The 19,002-nt window shown below is 39.1% G+C and overlaps 1 protein-coding gene across 2 annotated transcripts; it reads right to left on the bottom strand.

Moving 5' to 3' along the window:
* Positions 1–1,613: 1,613 nt before the first annotated feature.
* Positions 1,614–18,928, bottom strand: SLC18B1 (solute carrier family 18, subfamily B, member 1). Of its 2 annotated transcripts, none has more exons than XM_009870746.1 (13): positions 18,793–18,928; positions 17,608–17,703; positions 15,916–15,989; positions 14,993–15,140; positions 11,672–11,828; positions 10,041–10,177; positions 8,243–8,344; positions 7,444–7,535; positions 6,186–6,281; positions 5,286–5,360; positions 3,732–3,825; positions 3,584–3,630; positions 1,614–2,168 (listed from the first exon to the last, which is right to left on the bottom strand). In XM_009870746.1, exons 1-13 carry the CDS (start codon positions 18,922–18,924, stop codon positions 2,096–2,098), a joined length of 1,323 nt encoding a protein of 440 aa, XP_009869048.1. In that variant the 5' UTR covers positions 18,925–18,928; the 3' UTR covers positions 1,614–2,095. The 2 variants fall into 2 exon arrangements, with proteins under 2 accessions (XP_009869048.1, XP_009869049.1); XM_009870747.1 differs by having other exon boundaries at positions 2,096–2,162.
* Positions 18,929–19,002: the final 74 nt, after the last annotated feature.

The raw sequence follows: 19,002 nt of genomic DNA, 5'->3' as shown, positions 1-19,002 counted from the left end.
ATTCTATGATTCTGTGATTCTATGGTATATTCACAAATGGTCCAGGCATGGCATTGCTGTAGTAACACAGGTCCAGGCAAGCCCAGGTCATAGCAGGAAAACAAGCCAGAGTTTGCTAAGTCTGAGCAAAGACCTGCATGGACACATTGCTGCCACAAACTTGAAGGCCTGGGGTGCAGGCAGGGCCCTGAGCTCAGTGCTGCTGGGCAGGAACTGCCTGTGCCACTCCAGCTCATGGCTGCTCCAATTTGATCCAGTGTAGTTTGGCTGTACCTTGAACAGCCTCTTCTTGTCATGGCTTCACAGACTGCACATCAGTGTTAACAACAACAGATGGGTATTCAGACCTGCCACCACACAAGAGAAGCACAGCACTAGGGGGTTGCTGAGTTTCCCATAGGAGATCCCACTGCTCAGCTTTAACTGTGTGTCCAGGGCCCCTGGGTAATTATGGCAGGAGAAAATGCTTGTGAGTTGACTTGAACAACAAACCTGGAACCTAGGATTGCTCTTAAGATGTCTTTCACCTCCACCGTGTATGTGAAGGAACAAAGAAGGGAGAAGATATGTTGCCAGAAAGCTAGAGGGGTTAGTTAAGCCTGTCTAGTTTCTATTTGACGTCTGGTGAAGTTCATGCATTGTGGGACAGCTCATTAATTTCAATACCATTTATGCTTTCTCTGGTAATCCTAGCCATTTCAAAACTAACAGTACAAGCCAGGTAAGTGAACAAGTCATTCTAGAGCTAATTAAGTCCCAGGTCTAGAGATCTGCATCTTGTGCACTTTCTGATTACCTCCAGTCCCTTCAGCTCCTTCTCATCTGCCTCTCCATCAGCACTGGCAGGGTCAGCACTTTGGAATAGGTTGAGGTGTACATTCCCAGTTTCAGTAAAGTCTAACACACAATACAACAGGAAAAGGGGCTATTGCCAGAATGTCTCAAGGGGAAATCTGCCCTTTGGTCCCTGATGCTTATTCTTGCTAGTGCTTCAAAAAAGGCAGAGAAACAATTATGTGAATTCCAGTAGCTACTTGCAAGAGAAAGTGCTTTGAAATTACTAGGACTAGGTCGTTCTTCCTATTTATGAAAAAATGAGTACCACAGAGAACCTTCTAGGACTCAGTTATGGGCTCTCAAGGACAAATTTAAAAAGAGACCTTTGCCACAGCTGAGGTCAAGAAGCCTAGTGTGAGTTTTCTAGGCATGCCCTTGTCTCAGTTCCCTTTGCCTTTTTTTGCCAAGCATCTGGAGGAGGCGAGAATTTTTTTTTATTCTTCCCGTTGCTGGAAAATAGCGGTCCTAGCTGATAGATTTACTCTTGCAGAGGCAGTTAATACAATCATTCCAGCTGGCATTCATTAGTAACATAGATCTCACACACATCAAGTTGAGTCTTCATATATAAGGCAAACACATGTATGTCTGTGTGTGTATGTATACACAATACCAAACCTTCCTCAGGACCGAAGATCATTTAGTTATGTGTGGAGAACCTAAGCATTCACTTCATTAATTTTGTCTCCCATTTTCAGGCACTCTTAAGATAATACAGGTTCTGGTAGGCACAAAGTCTTCTATAGTCCCCTGTTGTCTAAGAAAATTCACAAAACTTAGAGAAAAAGAAGTTGCTTTATTGAAAACAACATTGTGCTTAATGCTTTGTAATTTCACATTATGTTTCAACATTTTATATTGTTAAAGTATTACAAGATAATCAACTTTGCCTAAAAAAGTACAAAATATCTTGGTAGCAAAATAGTAACTTTACCCATGAATAATGCACAGCAGGTTCAAGTATAGAAAACAGACATTTGAAAACACACCTCTTCACACACAGTGCACTGTATATGGAACACAACTATGCAGGCTGACATCTGAGGGTTACTTCATCCAATTCACATAAAGACTTCCAAAAGAAAGGCAGTTGGTGTTACGTGTTTCAAAGTAGTAATGCAGATAAAACTAAACCACAACTGGTAGTTGGCTAAGGGATTGTGTATCCCAGCTTCAGCATAACAACACACTGTTAAATCCACTCATCAAAACGCTAGGTTAAACCACAATAGTAAACAGAGATTTAAAGTACGTCTGGCTACGTCTCACTGCCCATCAGATGAGTTCTTTCTTCATTATCACCAGAAGGATTTTGCAGGCTGGAACTGGAACTGTTTGCGCCAACAAAAGAACAAGAGGGAAGAAACAGTTTTAATATTCTCTAGATACTTCTACATTATACTAGTATCATGTAACAAAAGCTACAAATTATATGGAAAAAGCTATGTGGATCACTAGATTTGCTTCCCCACTACTGCACAGAACCATGTACTACTGCTTTCACATCTGTAATTTCAGAGAATCACATAATGATTTGCATTGGAATGGACCTTTAAAGATCATCTAGTCCAACACCTCTAATTAGATCAAGTTGCTCAAAGCCCCATCCAACCTAGTCTTAAACATTTCCAGGGATGGGGCTTCTACCACCTCTCTAGGCAACTTGTTCCAGTGTTTCATCACCCTCATAATAAAAAATTTCTTCCTCATATCTAGTCTGAATCTACCCTTTCTTAGTTTAAAATCATTACTCCTTGTCCTATCACACTAGGTCCTGCTAAAAAGTCTGTCCTCATCTTTCCTATAGTACCCCTTTAAGTACCAAAAGGCTGCAATAAGGTCTCCCCAAAGTCTTCTCTTCTACAGCCTGAAAAACACCATCTCAGCTTTTTTTCATAGGAGAGGTGTTGCATCCTCCCAATCATTCTTGTGCACCTCCTCCGAACCCACTCCAACAGGTCCATGTACGTCTTGTGCTGAGGACTCTGGAGCTGGACACAGAGCTCCAAGTGGGGTCTCACCAGAGACCTCCCTTGACCTGCTGGCCACACTTCTTTTGATGCAACCCAGGATATCATTGGCTTTCTGGGTTGTGTGTACACATTGTCCGCCCATGTCCAGTTTTTCATCAACCAGCACTCCCAAGTCCTTCTCAGCAGGACTGCTCTCAATCTCTTCATCCTCAAGCATGTACTGATACCAGGGATTGTCCTGTTCCAGGTGTGGGACCTTGCACTTGGCCCTGTTGAACCCCACAAAGTTCACACCAGCCCACTTCTCCAGGTCCCTCTGAATGGAATCCTAACCCTCAGGCGTGTCAGCCACACCACTCAGCTTGGCATCATCTGCAAACTTGCTGAGGGTACACTGTCTATGTTGTTATGGGGATATTAGAAAGCACTTGTCACTGATCTCCATCCAGACATTGAGCCGTTGACCACTACTCTCTGGATGCAACTATCCAGCCAATTGCAGGTCACAGACATGATCCTGAAGGAACCATCAGCAGGGTTTGCTTGTTAATGCCACAGTTCTGTTGCTTGTATAAAACAGGCATTGCCTGTTTTAGGTCCCTGTTTAGGTCAGTAGAGATTTAGGAAAGCATACAGACAAAGTATTTAAGCAGTATTTTTACTGCTCAACTTGTCATTCACTATTGGGTTGGTAGTGAGGAAGACATGGAAGTACAGCCATCAAAGGTTTCTTTATATGACTGCAAGTAAATTAAATAAATATCTCAACATACCTTCTCCTTGCTGCATCAGTGATATAGAATATTCCAGCTGCAAGGCCCTTTGAGGAAATAACTCCATTATAATTGTAATAATAATAGCCTTATGCAATAGGTCATAAATGCAATAGATATAAAAAGCAAAATATGTGTAATTACTTACACTTAACAGGGCCCACCCTCCTTGGATGGCTGAGGCCCATTCAAAACCCAGCTTTTCATTTAGAAATCCTCCCAAAATGGGACCTGCAAATGCCCTGCAACAAATAAAAATTAAGTATTGGTATCTCAAACAAAAAAGTTAATCTATCATCTTTCCAGAGACTTTTTTTATTGGTTTTTTGTGGCCTCCCTCAACTGATTCTCTCTCCTCTGTCAACAAAGGATTGTCTTCCACAGACCTAACTTGCCTATAATCCACAATAAATATTAATTCTTTTTTTTTTTTTGCCACAGCCCAAATAGACCTGTCTAGTTACACCATCAGTTGGAAATAGGATCCACATCAGAAGCTGAATGCTCTCTTTTCTGCCTGGATCGGGCTTAGAGGCTCCATTAAAGAACATGTTCTAACAGGGCATCTGAAGCAATCAATTCTATCATGAAAGAAATTTTAAACTTTCAACTCTCAACATGTAAAACTTCAAGACAAAAGACTGACAGATATAGGCAGGTGGGAATGCACATTGTGATCAATGCAGTTGCTGCAAGGGTGAGGTGTATGTAACCGCCCTGCATCCTCATGCCCGTCTAAGAATGCCGCGACAGGTTACGCAGGTGCTGTGACTTTATGAAAGGTCTTTAATGACATGGTCTTTCACTACAGAAAGGGACAAAGGTGTGTAAAACTAGAGAGACTTCCAGAAATCAAGTCACATAAAACCAAACCTGCTGCCTAAAATGGCTGTTTGGTAACTTTATACTACTATATCTGCACTGAACTCTGTACTAAATAAACAAGACAGCTAGAATCTCAGTTACCTTGGAAAACATGGGGCAATTTGTACCACTGAAACCCACCTGTAGCCACAGAGGACTACAAGGACAGATACAAAAATCCTGGAAGCGGCTGTCAATAAGGGGACTCTGTCACTTCCCATTGAGTGACAACTCTGAGAGATCACTCAGTCAGCAGAAACTATCACTCATTTCTGTGATGACCACTGAGTAGTAAATAACAGGCACACTCTGCTAAGCCACACAAACACAGACCTTAAATACTGGCTGTGGCTGAAAGAGAAGATATGATTCTACTCTAAGCTATCCCAGACATAAGAAAGGAATGTGGAAAATTAAGAAGGGGGAACATAATTAGTCATGAGCAGATATCTTCTAGCTCGCCCCATGTGGGCGGACTTCAGCTTTGTAAAAATTTAGGATACACCTCTCCCTTTATTAAGCATTTTTAAATATTTCAGTGACAAAAAAAACAACCACACAAAAGGGCAAGCTAACACCCACTTAATCACTGCAGCTTTTTGATATGCAGGGCAATACATTTGAAGGAAGTCAAGTTCAGAGTCCATTCCCTTTGCTGGGTAAAAAGCTTTGTTTTAACATGTCCACCAGGCACCTGTTTAGCAAGAACCTTTTGAATCGAGGTCAACACAAGGACTGCAGCGTAAGACTTCTGGTTATAATGCAGCAGGTTTTCATGTGGCAATAGCATAGAACGACTGAACACTCATAGTTTACAAAAAAGTGACTGTGCACCTACCCAAGGGACCACATAGCATTGAAGAGCCCAGACACCAGTCCCAGAAGACTCAGACCTTCTTCAAATCCATTCTCACTGCAGAATGACAGACTGGTTAGATTAGTACAATGCATCATTGTGTCTCAGTCTACAGCCTTCCCCTATAGAGAGTTTTTTCCCTCCTTTTAATTTACACACAACATAAATAGCTAAGAAGCAGAAGCATACAGTTGAAGCACGTCTGTTTACACAGTACTTTCTTCTTTGCTGCCTCTCTGAAGGATTGCAGCACTGCTCCTCATCTCTGGTGTTTTCAGAGTAAGATTCCTAACATCACACCATTGCTCATTCCCCACGTTTCATACCGCAAGTGTAAAATGATGGCAGGTGGACTTTTAAGAAAAGAAAAGATCTTGTTCCAAGAGGAACATTCTAATAATAGTAAATAAGGACCCTTCTAGGTAACTGCTGCCAAGCCTTATCACAGACCTCATACTCTGAGCAAAGTAGGTGCAGCTGTTACTACCAATGCAGTCTGAAAAAAAACCATGAAAACTGCTTGCTATTAATTTCCCTCTGAAGCTAAAATAAATCCTATGTATATGAAATTGCACACAGTCACTACGTGCTATGAGACCCAAAGTCTGATGTACTTCAGTGTCTTCATAGTACTGAGGTACACAGTTACAAAATTGTATTTGGCGTATAATGACTGTCATTACACTGTCACTATTTCTGGCTCAGTCAGAAAAAAATAAGACAAAAGAGTAATGGAAGTATTTAAGTGTTACTCACTACCTTTGTCCCAATAAGGGGGAAAATAAAGCCATAGCAAACCCCCACTTCATATTCATCCCTGAAAATTAGTTGCAGTTTCCTACTGTCAGTAACATGAAAGATGCATTGGACCAAATTACTTACTATGCACACTGCAGGATCTCTGGAAACACTGGGATAGCACTCATGCCAAGGGAAAAGCCAATCAAAACCAGGACTAGCACAAACATCCACAGCTGACTGGAAAAAGAGCATTTAAAAGAAGTTAGCTGCCGAAGACTCATTTCAAGTAAGGATCTGGTTTGAGTGAAGGCTGTTACATCAGCTCTCTGTGACTGACCAGAAAACTAGGTTTATTGAAGCCAAAAAAACCCTCTACTTTAACTGAACACTAAGAGTTGACAAAGATAGTTCTATGTTTGAAAAAAAGACTTTGTAAAAGAAGTTGAAATCTTGTATTCAAATATTTCCTTATCAAATGTAGTTCATTTTAAGAGGGCCACAGAGAGAAGAGGTAGATAGATGAACCTAATTCAGCAATACATATGCCCAAGCTCCAGGCTTGGTTTGTTTTATAGATGAAGGATTTCGCAGTTAAAATTATGTAGCCTAATATATTATAGTCAAACAGACTTGGTGAAGAAAAGAATGTTGATGATTTTACCGACTTCTTTTTATCACAAGCTCAAACTTATGACCTCACCAGTTTCAAATGTCTGATCATCTTTAAAAATTAAAGTCCAGAAGGAAGGAGTTGACTTAATTCTGCATGGTAGTAAGGCACTCATAATTTTGAAGGGTATATAACCTGGGACAGAAGACTGTTTTGTAAATGTAACAGAATGTTCTGCTGTGAATTAACTTGAGAGATATGGCAATGCAGTGTCCAGGTGTAACATACATTGTCTATACTGGGCTAGCTGAAATCAAAGCTATAATCTAGCGTTTTCTTCTCTAAGCTATGTACAGGGAGAAGAAAAATCAGTTCTGCTGCACAGCCATGCAAATAAAACCCATAGTTAAGAAACATTTATGAACAAGAGAAAATTGAAAACTATGGAAGAAAGAGAATTTTGTTTTGCTGCACTGGAAATGCCACAGTACTGTGAGGAAAGGAAAGTAAAAAGCAGCATTCTCCCCACCAGACATGTTAACATGAGCAAACACAGTAACAAAAAAAAAACCAAAGGAAAAGGATCTGTTATACAAAACTGTAAAATCTCCATTTTCAGATACTTCCACAGGTTTGCCTTCACAGTCTCATGTTAGAAATTAAAAAAATCCAACTGTTTCATGGTCAGAGGTGCTAATTATAGATTTGTGGACATTTTGACTATGTTCATGATAGCTATGACAAAAACATCACATGAGGGGACAAGCTCAAAAAAAGGCAGTTCTGTACCTTTCAATGTGCAGTACAGGAGCAGGTCCTAACATGAAAAAGCACAGTGCTGTCATTAAGCCTCCAGATACCAGCAGCCACTTCCTGATGTACTGCGAAAGAAAAGGAAGAGGCACGGAATTTAAAGATGTGAATTTTTAATGTAACTGCCTTGTCTTTCCTATTACCTTCTTCTCCTCAAAAGTACCACCATTACACAATACACAATTTCTCTGTCAGTTCTGAACACCATCTAGAAACGCCAAATTCACATTTCCTCACTAGCAATGCAATCAATGGCAGCAGCTACTTAATATAGAGATTTCCTCGGGATACAGACTAAAGGTGCTTCTCTGCTAGCAAAGTATTTTAGGTCTTACTCTTGCTTAGTCCAAGAATTATCATGTAGCATTGCATGTAATTCTCACAGACAAAGGCCATTATTAGTTTGTGTCAGAAAACTGGCATTGTCCTTCATGCACAGCATTCAAAATGTAGGTTTTCTTAATCAATTAGCAGTGGCTAATTCCATATTGGCTGGAAACAGACTGTACTTAGTCCACCAGAAAAGCTCAACAGTTTTCAACTACAGGATATTTGTTCAACATCCTCTACTATTTGGGACATTCTTGTATTACCCGGACCTTGCAAAAGGGAATTCTAAGTTGGCCATATTCAGTGCACGTGCAAGGTCCTGAAAGACACATCACTTTACAAGACCAGGTCTACACCCATCGATCCAATATGGGAAGTCTTCCAGTTTTAGCTAACCACACAAAGTGCTTTACTAACTCTGCACAAACAGGAGGGTAGTACTCACTGGCAGTTTGTCACTTAGGAGTCCAAGGAGGGGAGAAGACAGGGAGTACGAGAGTGCCAAACCAAGGAATACCAAGCCCACGTAACCAGTTGGGAGTTTGAACTATAGAAAGGAAGACAAACCAAAAAACCGAAAACATCAAATCATATATGCTACATTCGTTAAAGGACAATCAAAGAATAATATTTCAGGTCAAAATACTAAAATGCATGATTTTAAATATTTTACTGATATCATACAGAAGTTTTTCAAGTATTTGAAGTCATCAGCAGAGCTCTAGTTTCCTTCCACTTCCATTTCTTAGCGTGGAGTAAAAACTCCATGACACAACTGTACTCAGATAAAGCCTAAATAGTCACAGGAGGAAACACTATGCTGTGTCCCTGCACCAGCACAATGGATTCTAATATGGCACATTTGAAATAGCTACATCAGACACTGAAATTTGGATGGATTTAGTCATAATCTCAGAGGTCTTTTCCAGCCTCACCAATTCTGTGATTCACCTCTCCAATCTTTATTTTTTTCCACTAAGAGGAACATAAATACTCCAGTCATCCACTGCTAATCAGTGCATCTTAAAAATAAGCAGTGCTATAAAACACAACTCCGGCTTTTCAACCAAAGGAGGAGTTTTATAAGAATGAGTAACAGGCTTTTTGCAAATATCCTGAGATCTACACATCCCTAATGCAGAGTCACATTTCTGCATTGAAACAAAATGCGTAATGAATCAAAAGCATGCTAGTCTCTCAAATGAACGCTTTAGCTATCAGTTAGATGTTTCGTGTGGCATAGATTACATATATATTCACTATTTCGTTGCCATATGCAAGTACACGATAATAACTGTAATTTAGTGGTTATAACACCTGCCAAGGAGCCTACAGCCCTTTCACAGCATCTGCTAGCACAGAGCAGAGGGAAAGCAGAAGAGCCACACAAGTGCGTAATATTCTACAGTGGGATAATTACAGATCCCTCCTGGGTCATGGAAGATGTACATTCACATCTCTACTAACAGAAAAGGTCAGCACCTAGTCTCCTCCACCCTGGATGCATGCTCTAAGTACCGGACTAGACAGATGAAAAGTAGGAGCACAACCACCTGTGAAATGCTATCCCCTGGAAAAACAACCGACAAATAAAACACTCAAAAGGCATTGCTTGATTTCACACAGAAACAGAATCTTGTACTGTTTACTTCAAATTCATTACCTTAAAGACCATGGGGAAAATAAATAAATAAATAAAATTAAGTAGGAAACAACCAAATATGAAAACAAATAAAAACTAACTAAAAACCACAGTGGCCTTTTTAATGAATGAGTGAACAAGTCAGCTGGTGAGCTACATAGCTGCAATCAGTTCAATTTTGACATTGCTGTATGAGAAGGCAGAGCTGTCCCCATCAAGAGAGGTAACACTGTCTGTGACCGTTCCAGTTTTACAGAATTTGCTTTCAGCAAGGACAAGAAAGTCCCTCACTTTCAAAACCAGCTGCTTTGCCCTGTTCAGAGAAGGTGCTCTGCAGCCGAAAGCTAAACAAGTTGAAAAAGCTTATTTTTAAAGACCTTACATTTCCTCATTTTTAGAGTGACTAAGACCCAGCAGCAACAGATTGCATCTATGGAAACGGTGATTTGTCAGTCCTGATAAAATCAATTATTTGGAAATCATGTTATTAACAGCTAATTAAAGCAGTGTAGTTGGATAAGGCTTGATCTTGTTTATGATATTTAAACCACATTTATAATGAATGCAAGTCAAGGCTTCCCTGCATTTTAACAGGACTTACCTTTTTTATGACAAATAGAGACATTGTGGGATCCAAAAAGCCCAAGCATGCACTTAGAGAAAATATAATAAAACAGAGTAGTAAGACTTTCGGCAGAAGAATGAGCTTCCAAAAGGAGTCCTTGCCAGAGATTGAATCTGTTTCAAGAGAAAAGCAGGCAGGTGGGAAATTGCATTATCTTCAGCAGCATAAGATCATGATTATTCTTCTCACTTTAGAAAAGAGACTAGTATTTCCCTTCTTTTAGTTCTATTACTCTTGTTCCCTAACAAATGAAAGTCAACAGTAGTTTATTATGCACTATATTATTTTTATATTTAAAAAACTGAATTTGACAGGTGAATAAAGGAAGAAATGTAAACAATTTAGATTCCAACATTGCAAATGTCCAACTTGGAAGGAATTATGTAAATTATGCAAAAAATAATTATTTCTCTGCTAATCTCTATACAATGAAAATTTCATGGATACATATCAAAACCAACACATATACATGCATGAACTGTTCATATACAACCAGAGAGACATTATTTGAAAGTAAAATAAAAAGATTGCTATTTATCAGTTGAGATCTGTCTGGATTTTTAAGCAACCAGTCACGTCTCCTCTGTGTACAACTTGTACTCTAGACAGGAAGCTTCTTTCAGATGTCATTGTTACATGACATTTCTAATGCAGGCTCCCTTCCTGATGCTGCTTCATGCTTTAATAGTTGAGTATGGACTCAGAGTATATATAGAACTAAAAGTGGATTCATTAGCATCCACCATCGCAGGAGCTAACATTTATTGAATGTAGTTTCAAATTAGCTAGCAATATCACGATTCCATAAAATTTCAGAACCTGGGGAGGTGGGCAGGAGGTTAGCAGTAGCAACACATAGTTAACCACTGTAAGTTTATTCTAAAGGCCAATATACATGAAGTTATTCTCCAACACTTTCATATTTAAGAGGAAAAACAATCTAAAAAACATATTTTAAAAGCTCCTAGTTTTTATTCTAGAAAATACTAAAAAAACTGTAAGCTTGCAACTATGATTTTGTGTGAAGACATCTTTCAGTTAACTTTCCGTCCAAACAGGACCATCTAAAATTTAATCAAATTTATATGGTCTGTAGTACTTCAGTTAAACCCCTCATTTATTAACATTCTTTCATGTTAATCAGATGTTGCAACCTTTTTTGTTCTCCTTGCAATTCTGTTTTTCTCCCCTGTTACCTCTCAAACATGTCAAGTTCTCTTGTTTTAGGCAAAATCTATCCAACAGCTTTTCTTCAACTAGCTGCAATGACAAACTGATGCACAGAAGACACGACTGATCCTTTACAAACCCTTAAGCTAAAGAAAAAAAAACGAAACAAAAATTTATCTTGGTTTATTTCCACAGAGTTCTTAGTGCCTGCAGAGATGAGCACGAGGTGTTGGATTCATTCCAGGCCACCTACACACATTAATTTTAGTTTGCATTAAATCACGGGCCTGATCAAGAATAGAAGTTAATTCTGCTGCAGCTTTGCCCTCTGAAGTGTATCAGACTTCATAAACGGCTTTTTTTTTTTTTTTTCTAAAACGGAGTAATATATATGAGAAGTTAAGGTAAGGGAAAGAAACAAGAAGAAGGGTGCTTACCATAGTTTGGTAACATACACATATTCACAGGTACCAAGACCAACACTATGCATCCCAGTGCAATGAAAGGGATCTCATAACCAAATGCTTGATATAAAAAGCCACCTAAAGGTGGGCCCAGCACCAGTCCCAGTCCTGTAAAAATTTCAAGGCTGCCCTAAAGGATGAAAAAGAAAGCAAAAAATAAAAAAAGAATGCTGATCAACTGTAGCTTAACAATAAAAGCAATCCATTTTTCTGAGGAGCAGCACAGACAGGCTAACAAAAAGGAAAAGGTGCTGCATCCCTAAGAGGGATAATGGCTAGCAGAGACCTTCACAAAGTGGGATAGCGAAAGGAATTTAGTAGTTGTCTGTGTGACAGCAATCACTTACTTTGCTTCAGGATCCGTCTGTACCGCAGCATAGGCCACTCTGCTGTCACCTAACAGATCTCAGTCCTGAGGCAAGACAAATGCTCTACTGATGGAAAGCATCTGTAGGACAACTCAGGCTGAAACAATCACCTCTCCCACCTACAGTCACACTCCAGCCTGAGGGGGAAGACCCAAACAAGCCTGCTTGGATGAGTCATTTGCTTATGGGATCAGGTGCATGTGCCAAGTTTAAGCTGTTTGGATTCACTAACTAGAGGTAGGAAATAACAGAGGAATTGCAATGGGGATAGCTCAGATGCTTTTGGCTACGATTTAATAATTTGGCATCTTTTATAAAATACTCATTTTCAAAAGGACAACAATACAGTTACACTTAAATCTTGTGTTACACCACCATAGTCACCGCTGTCAACATTTGCCTCAATAACTGACTAGTCAGTGCTTAGACTGCTCCCTTTTAACAAGGAACAGCTGGTGGCATTAACTGCTTACAGTCAAAGTTTTGCCAGCTTCTGAGACCCAGAAAGGTAGATAGTATAGGGATTTAAGGGGGCCGGTTAGCTCAGTCAGTAGAGCATAGCACTAACAACACTAAGGTCATGGGTTCGATTCCAGTTCAGTCCCCATATGTTGCCTGATCTAGTCGAGAGGTGGCAGGGAGGCTGGATTAAAATGATCTCTAAGGTCCCTTCCAGCCTAGGCCATTCTATGATTCATCATCTTTAATTCTACTAATACAAGCTAGAGTGGTCAAATGACCCAAGAGGGGGCACAGCCAGCAATAGCCAAGTTGTTTATCCAAGGTCATCTTAGGGTCCCAGCTTTTTCCTTTCCTAGGAAAGGAAATAACTAATAACAGCAAGTCCTTCAAATCAGTTCTAGATACATTTGAGATATTTTGGTAAACTTCAACACATGGAATGCCTGTGAGTTAACATAACTGCAACTAAATAAAATTTTTACTTGTGCTGTTCACCAACCATAAAAAATACTTATGATTGGTGAGACTTCAGTTCAAAATAGTCTGTAGATCATTCAGCCCTTCATTATTGCAGATCAGAGGAGGAGAAGGTAAACCTGATACTGTAAAAACAGTGATATTGCTTATGTTCTGAAATTTATACCTCCTTCAACAGAGGTATTATCTTGATAGACGCTGAATTTCCCACTTCTATAAGGCTGACATACCTACATTTAATAATAAACTTCCCATATACTCTCCAGGGTACCCAGTAGGTAAAAAGTGGGCTGAAAACCAGGAACAAAGGAGTAAGAAGAAGAAAAACACTTTTCAGTATCTAGCACTATCAAGAAGGGCAATGGAAAGCAAGGCTAAAAATCTCAGGCTTTACACTGAATTCTCAGTAACAAGAACTCTCTGTCACTTTCATTTAGGGACAGCTAAGTCTACATGAATGAATATGAAAAGCTTTTATTCTTACATAGAACAAGACATCTGAGTATATAATATGGCAAATAGGCCAATATTTAAAAGCGATCTGTCATGCCTAGATTTTAAACAAAGGCAGCTACCAAGCCACGGCTGTGTACTGTTTCTGACTGGGGCTTGAGGTGACCTCCATCACCACATAATGTTCTCAGTTATGTATCATGTTTATTGTGCTGCCACTGCAGAATTTAATTTATTTTAAAGTCTGATTAAGTCAAGGTTACTTTACTCACCTATTTAAATTACATTTTAAAATTGCAAACAGGAAACCTTAACCTTATTGGCTGAATAAATCCAAAACACAATTTCAATATACAACCTTGCCCAGGTTGTATAGTGATTCTGTCACCATAAGATCATAGAAAAATTCAGTTTGGAAAAGACCCTTAGGGTCATCAAGTCCAACCATTAACCCTACACTAAAAGTTCACCCCTAAACCATATCACCCAACACCACATCTAAGCGACACTTAAACACCATCCCTGGAGTTATTTAAAAGACATGTAGATCTGGTGCTTAGGGACACAGTTTAGTGGTGGAAATGGCATTGCTAGGTTAACAGCTGAACTTGATGATCTGAAAGGTCTTTTCCAACTTAAAAAATTCTATGATTCTATGAACTTGCTTTCCAAAGAAATTGTTGGCTCCTCAATGCTGATACAGTTTTGTAGTTTTCTGCTATTTAGGAGGTTGTATTTTGAAAGACATTTATTTATGAAAGTAACTATGCAGCTTAACAGGAACATTAATAAAAGCATCAACTTTTCCAATTTTAGTAAATGTAAAGTTCTTAATGTTTGTTCATGCATTAAAATTTAACCCAGTTACTTCTGTCAGTCTGTATTTGAATTGAAAGCAAAATTTACTGAAAAAAAAAAGAAAAAGAAAAAGCAGTATTTTATTAAATACAAACCCTTTTCTTTCCCCTCACAACATAAAAGCTAACTAAACAAGGAAAATATCTCTGGTTGAAATGAATCATTGACGACCAAAAACAATGCCTCCAGATTTAAAGAAGTTCTAGCTCTCCCCTCCTCATATATTACTTGCATCAATAGATTAGAAAAAAATGAAACCAAATTGTTTCCAGTTTTGTATCTTTCAGTAATTTAAATCAACACCGTTTGAAGGAATTAATCAAATTTCTTGAATCAGTCCAAATGGACTCTTACAATACATGCAGAAATAGTCACTAAAAACTCTATTAGTATTTCAACAGTCTGATTTCAACTGAAGAGGTAACTACTGCCATCAATGCTCATGTCTTCAAAATATAAACAACTAATATATACTGTTTAATTTTTATCTAACTGAAGTTATGCTGAGGTCTAAACTTGTTCTAGGACTGTGATTCTAAACTACAAACAAACATTATGTGACAACTTCAAATATTTCTGCACTGGAGACAGGAGATTTTCCCCTTCTGGTTTTAGGCTACCTACTAGCAGCTTATCATATTATGGGCACTGAGCTGTAACAGTTTTTTGCACTTACCAAGACAGTAGCTATATTATTGGGAAATGCCTTTGCAAGGATTGAAAATGATGCTGTCATCGCTGCTGCAAAACCTATTGCATCCATTCCTCTTACTAAAAAGCACAAAACGATGAATAGTAGTCTACTTGGCACCTTGTCCAGCATTCTAAAACATAAACCCAAAACAAAACAGTAAATGAAGCACTCCCAGGAAACAACAAGTCACCTACTAAATGATGTCCTGGAGCATAATTTCTTACTCATTAAAGGATACAGTTACAAGACATTCAACGCTTCCTACTGCCACATCTTTTTTAATCCCATTGGTGAAATCAAACTCTACCCAACTATTTCTGGCAGCTTTCTCCTTTTCTCTGTCAAAGAACAGTCAAAAAAAGCACAAAACACCTAATGTGTGAGGAACATCAATGTCAGCTGCTGTTCTGTTTGATAGTTTTCTGAAGCAGCTGTGCAAGGAGCCTGACACAGTGAGTTATAACCGAGAGCTTCCTTCACTGTTAATAAAACTTTTAGTTTGCTAAAATGAGTGAATTAGCCTCAATGCCTACCAGGCAAACCTCATTGCACTTAATATTTTTTTAAAAAGAATAATTAAAACATTATGCATAAATAGTTCCCTTATTGCTGTACTTTGACAGACTTCTTGCTGTTCATCAACTATGGTAGTTACTTAAAGAGGTAGAACCCTCCTCCTTTGTTTTCAAAGTACTGAGTAGGCTTTGAGACATACCAAAAGGAAGAAGTGTTCATTCTACTTTACAAGGGATAAATAAAAAAGAAAAGATACAAAAACTTAGGTGATCTAACCAACACCCGAAAGATGCCCAGGAGTTCCCAGTTTTGTTTTGTGTCCATATTTCACACAGATGAAAATAGTTAGGAAACAAATGTAATAAAACCAATCAACAAAAACTACTCACCCAAACAGAATGGTAACGCATCCTGAAACAAACATCCCTGCTACAAGCATGAATTTTGCTCCAATACGTGCAAGCTGTAAATTAAATTCCATTTTTACACATTATTATTTCAAGCCTAGATGAAAAACCTTTCAAAGTTACTCTTAAGAAATCAAAACACATTACAGACACTTTAGAGTAATGTAACTAAAAGAGCTGGAGACAGCACTCCTGCTGGTGTCATGCAGGAGTCTACTCATGCAATACTGAACCTAAAAATATTCTAAACGTTTAAGTGACTTAACCCAGTTTTCAGGACGGTAAGACATGGTGCACTTAACTCTTTCACATTACTGTGCTGCAGATTCTGCAGAGCAGTTCACAGCAGCATTTTCCATTATAAACAAATAGAAAGTAACACATTCCCCTCCTCCAGCACTGTCAGTGATGCCAAGTCAGCAATACCTGTCACATAGATGTCTCAGGAGAGGCAATGGAAGCCAACTCCAAAGCGCATTTATCACAACCTTTAAGAGCACAAAGCTTTAGCACAAGAATCACAGTAGCTTCAGGCTTTCCCATTCATTGCCAGGGAAAGGACCCTACCTTCCTTCATTTACCAGAGTAAAGGACGACGAGATGCATGCTGTAAAGCTAACTCAATCCTGTAACAAAGCAACTCTGAGCTTCTAATTCCATGGTGTAACCTGCCCTAAGGACAGCAGGTATTTCAGACTCTTCTTGTTCAGGCCTGGACAACATCCCTGCATTTCAGTCACTATTACCAAAGCCTATATTTTGCCAAATTTCACTGAAACCCTCCTGGCACTCACTTCACCTGTTAGCAGCGAGGACAGCGTGCTCAACCCCTCTACCCTGCAAAGTGCTTGATAAGGGTTGTATCACAGCTGAACGCCATCACAGGCACCGACAGCTGGACTTGCCAACAGTACTAGTGTGACACCGATAAGCCACCTCCCCACCAGAAGAAATCATTCAGCATGGGGTTGCCATGGGGATTGGCAGCCAAAGAAAAAAAAAAAAAAGAATACTATGAAACTGCAGCAGCCCCAACTGAGGCTATGATTCTGAGCAGCTCTAGACAAAAATGCTTAGATAGTGCAGCTACCTTTTTTTAAAATTTCTCCAGGACAAAACCAAAAAAAATCCTAATCTATGGGAAAAATAAAGCTGCAAGAACTGGAGACTTTTATCTCATATTGCTGTATAAAGCAGTACAAGGGGAAACCAAGTTAAGCAGCAGAGAGTAGGAGGAAATGTTAAGGAAAAGACAACATATCAGAAAGGAAGAAGGGGTGCAGCCAACTAAAGAAAAACAAAACACCTTAAGAACACCACCAAAGACAAAAAGAATATGTACATAAGTGCAATAAATAAAATTGGGGATAAAAGGAAACAAGAAAGAAGAGGAAGAATTGATCAGCAGATTACTCGGAAGCAAGTAGAACAGCTAACCAGATAAACAAAACAGCTTCATGTCCACCATTCTATGCTACCCCAAAAAGTAGTTTCTAAACTGTACTGACAAGAGTTAGATCAGTCTCAGACTGACTGGTCAGGCTTCAGTTACTGCAGACACAAGCCTGCAGGAGTGCTACTGAAGAGACATCTCTATTCTCAACCTTGGAGAACTGTCTTCATGTACCAACCTGTGTGGCCACAGAAATAAATTACAGCTCCAATTATACTTACGTAATTTCCCAAGACTAAAGCAGTCAAGAAATTGACCAAAGCAAACCATCCAAAAATCAGGCCAACAATGGTGTTACCGACACCTTTTTTTTCTGCCTGCAAAAAAAGATCACAACTGCATAAAGATGGGGGCAAATTCTTGAGGTGAGTAACATTCACGCCTTGTACATTTCTTTTTAATTCTCTATTAGTACAGTTACAAAGCAACTTCCTTTCTCAAAGGAAGCAGAGTCTTATAAAGCAACAACAAGGCAATTTAAAGACGTGTTGCACTTCTATTTAAGGTGTATGCTATCAAGGGAAAAGCAACGTTCATTAATCAACGAGTGGAAACGCTGTGCTGTTTGCTAAACAGACGACTAGACTTTATGCAGGTGGCTTCAGGTTGCTACTTTGCAGCAACGGAGCTAGCTACAAAGCTTTGATCCCTCACATGGCTAAAGGGCTGTGAACAGAGATACTTGTTATCTTCACTGTATCATAACCTCCCCATAACATGCACCAGGCAAACGTTTTACTTCTCCAACCGACAAAAGCCACTTAATTGGCTACAAGCTGTACACAGGAATATTTAGTGTAAAAATAATCTTAACATTTCTCTGTTAATACTTGGGAACAACTTGGTCATGAGGCAAATGGGCTTCCGCTGCAAAGGCACCATGGTAATTTTTTTTTTTATCCTATATTTGAATGTTTTACTCCTCAACTGAAGTAGAGATCATTGTTTTTTCTCTCCATTTGCTAGGTCAGGAAGTTTAACATAGCAAATGATGGCCCAGCATGAGTTGACAGAGAGATAGCCATAAATAAAAGTCACTGTGTGGCTAAGTCACTGTAACGCAAGTGGGGACGCTGGCAGAGTTTTAATGCCAGCTCTACTATCAAACTGGTGAGTGCTGGACAAAAAACTATTTCACTTTTCCAAGTACCCTCTCTGACTTCTCATATCACCAGTTTGCTGTCTCCTCTGCAGCCACAGGGGCAGTAACATTAGACCATGGACAGGCTCCAGGCCACAGTTATATACATTCTAATCTATTTTACCCAGCATCAGGCTATTGCCATGAATTCCCACAACTGAAAAGCCTTAACTCAGAACTCACAGCCAGCCATAAAGCTCCCACGGTGTTCAAAATGCTTTAAAAAGCTAAAAATAATCTAAAGCATAGTTGTTTTTTTTGTTACCTCTGACGGAAAAAAGGGTCCCAGGATTGAATAGCATAACATTGAACTGAAGTTTATGGTGGCCGCCGCAGCCATTGTAAATAGCTGTTCCCTGGTAAGCCTTCTTGATTCCCCACCAAGTGCTTCTGGCATGCCATCTTCTTAAAACACAAAAGGAAAACAAATAAAATAAAATAATAAAATAATAAATAATGAAAAAGAAAAGAAAAG

The sequence above is a fragment of the Apaloderma vittatum genome, unplaced genomic scaffold (assembly GCF_000703405.1).
Source record: "Apaloderma vittatum isolate BGI_N311 unplaced genomic scaffold, ASM70340v1 scaffold1716, whole genome shotgun sequence".
Lineage (NCBI taxonomy): Eukaryota > Metazoa > Chordata > Aves > Trogoniformes > Trogonidae > Apaloderma > Apaloderma vittatum.
The sequence above is the reverse complement of the archived record's forward strand: the minus strand, read 5'-3'. Positions and strand labels throughout refer to the sequence as shown.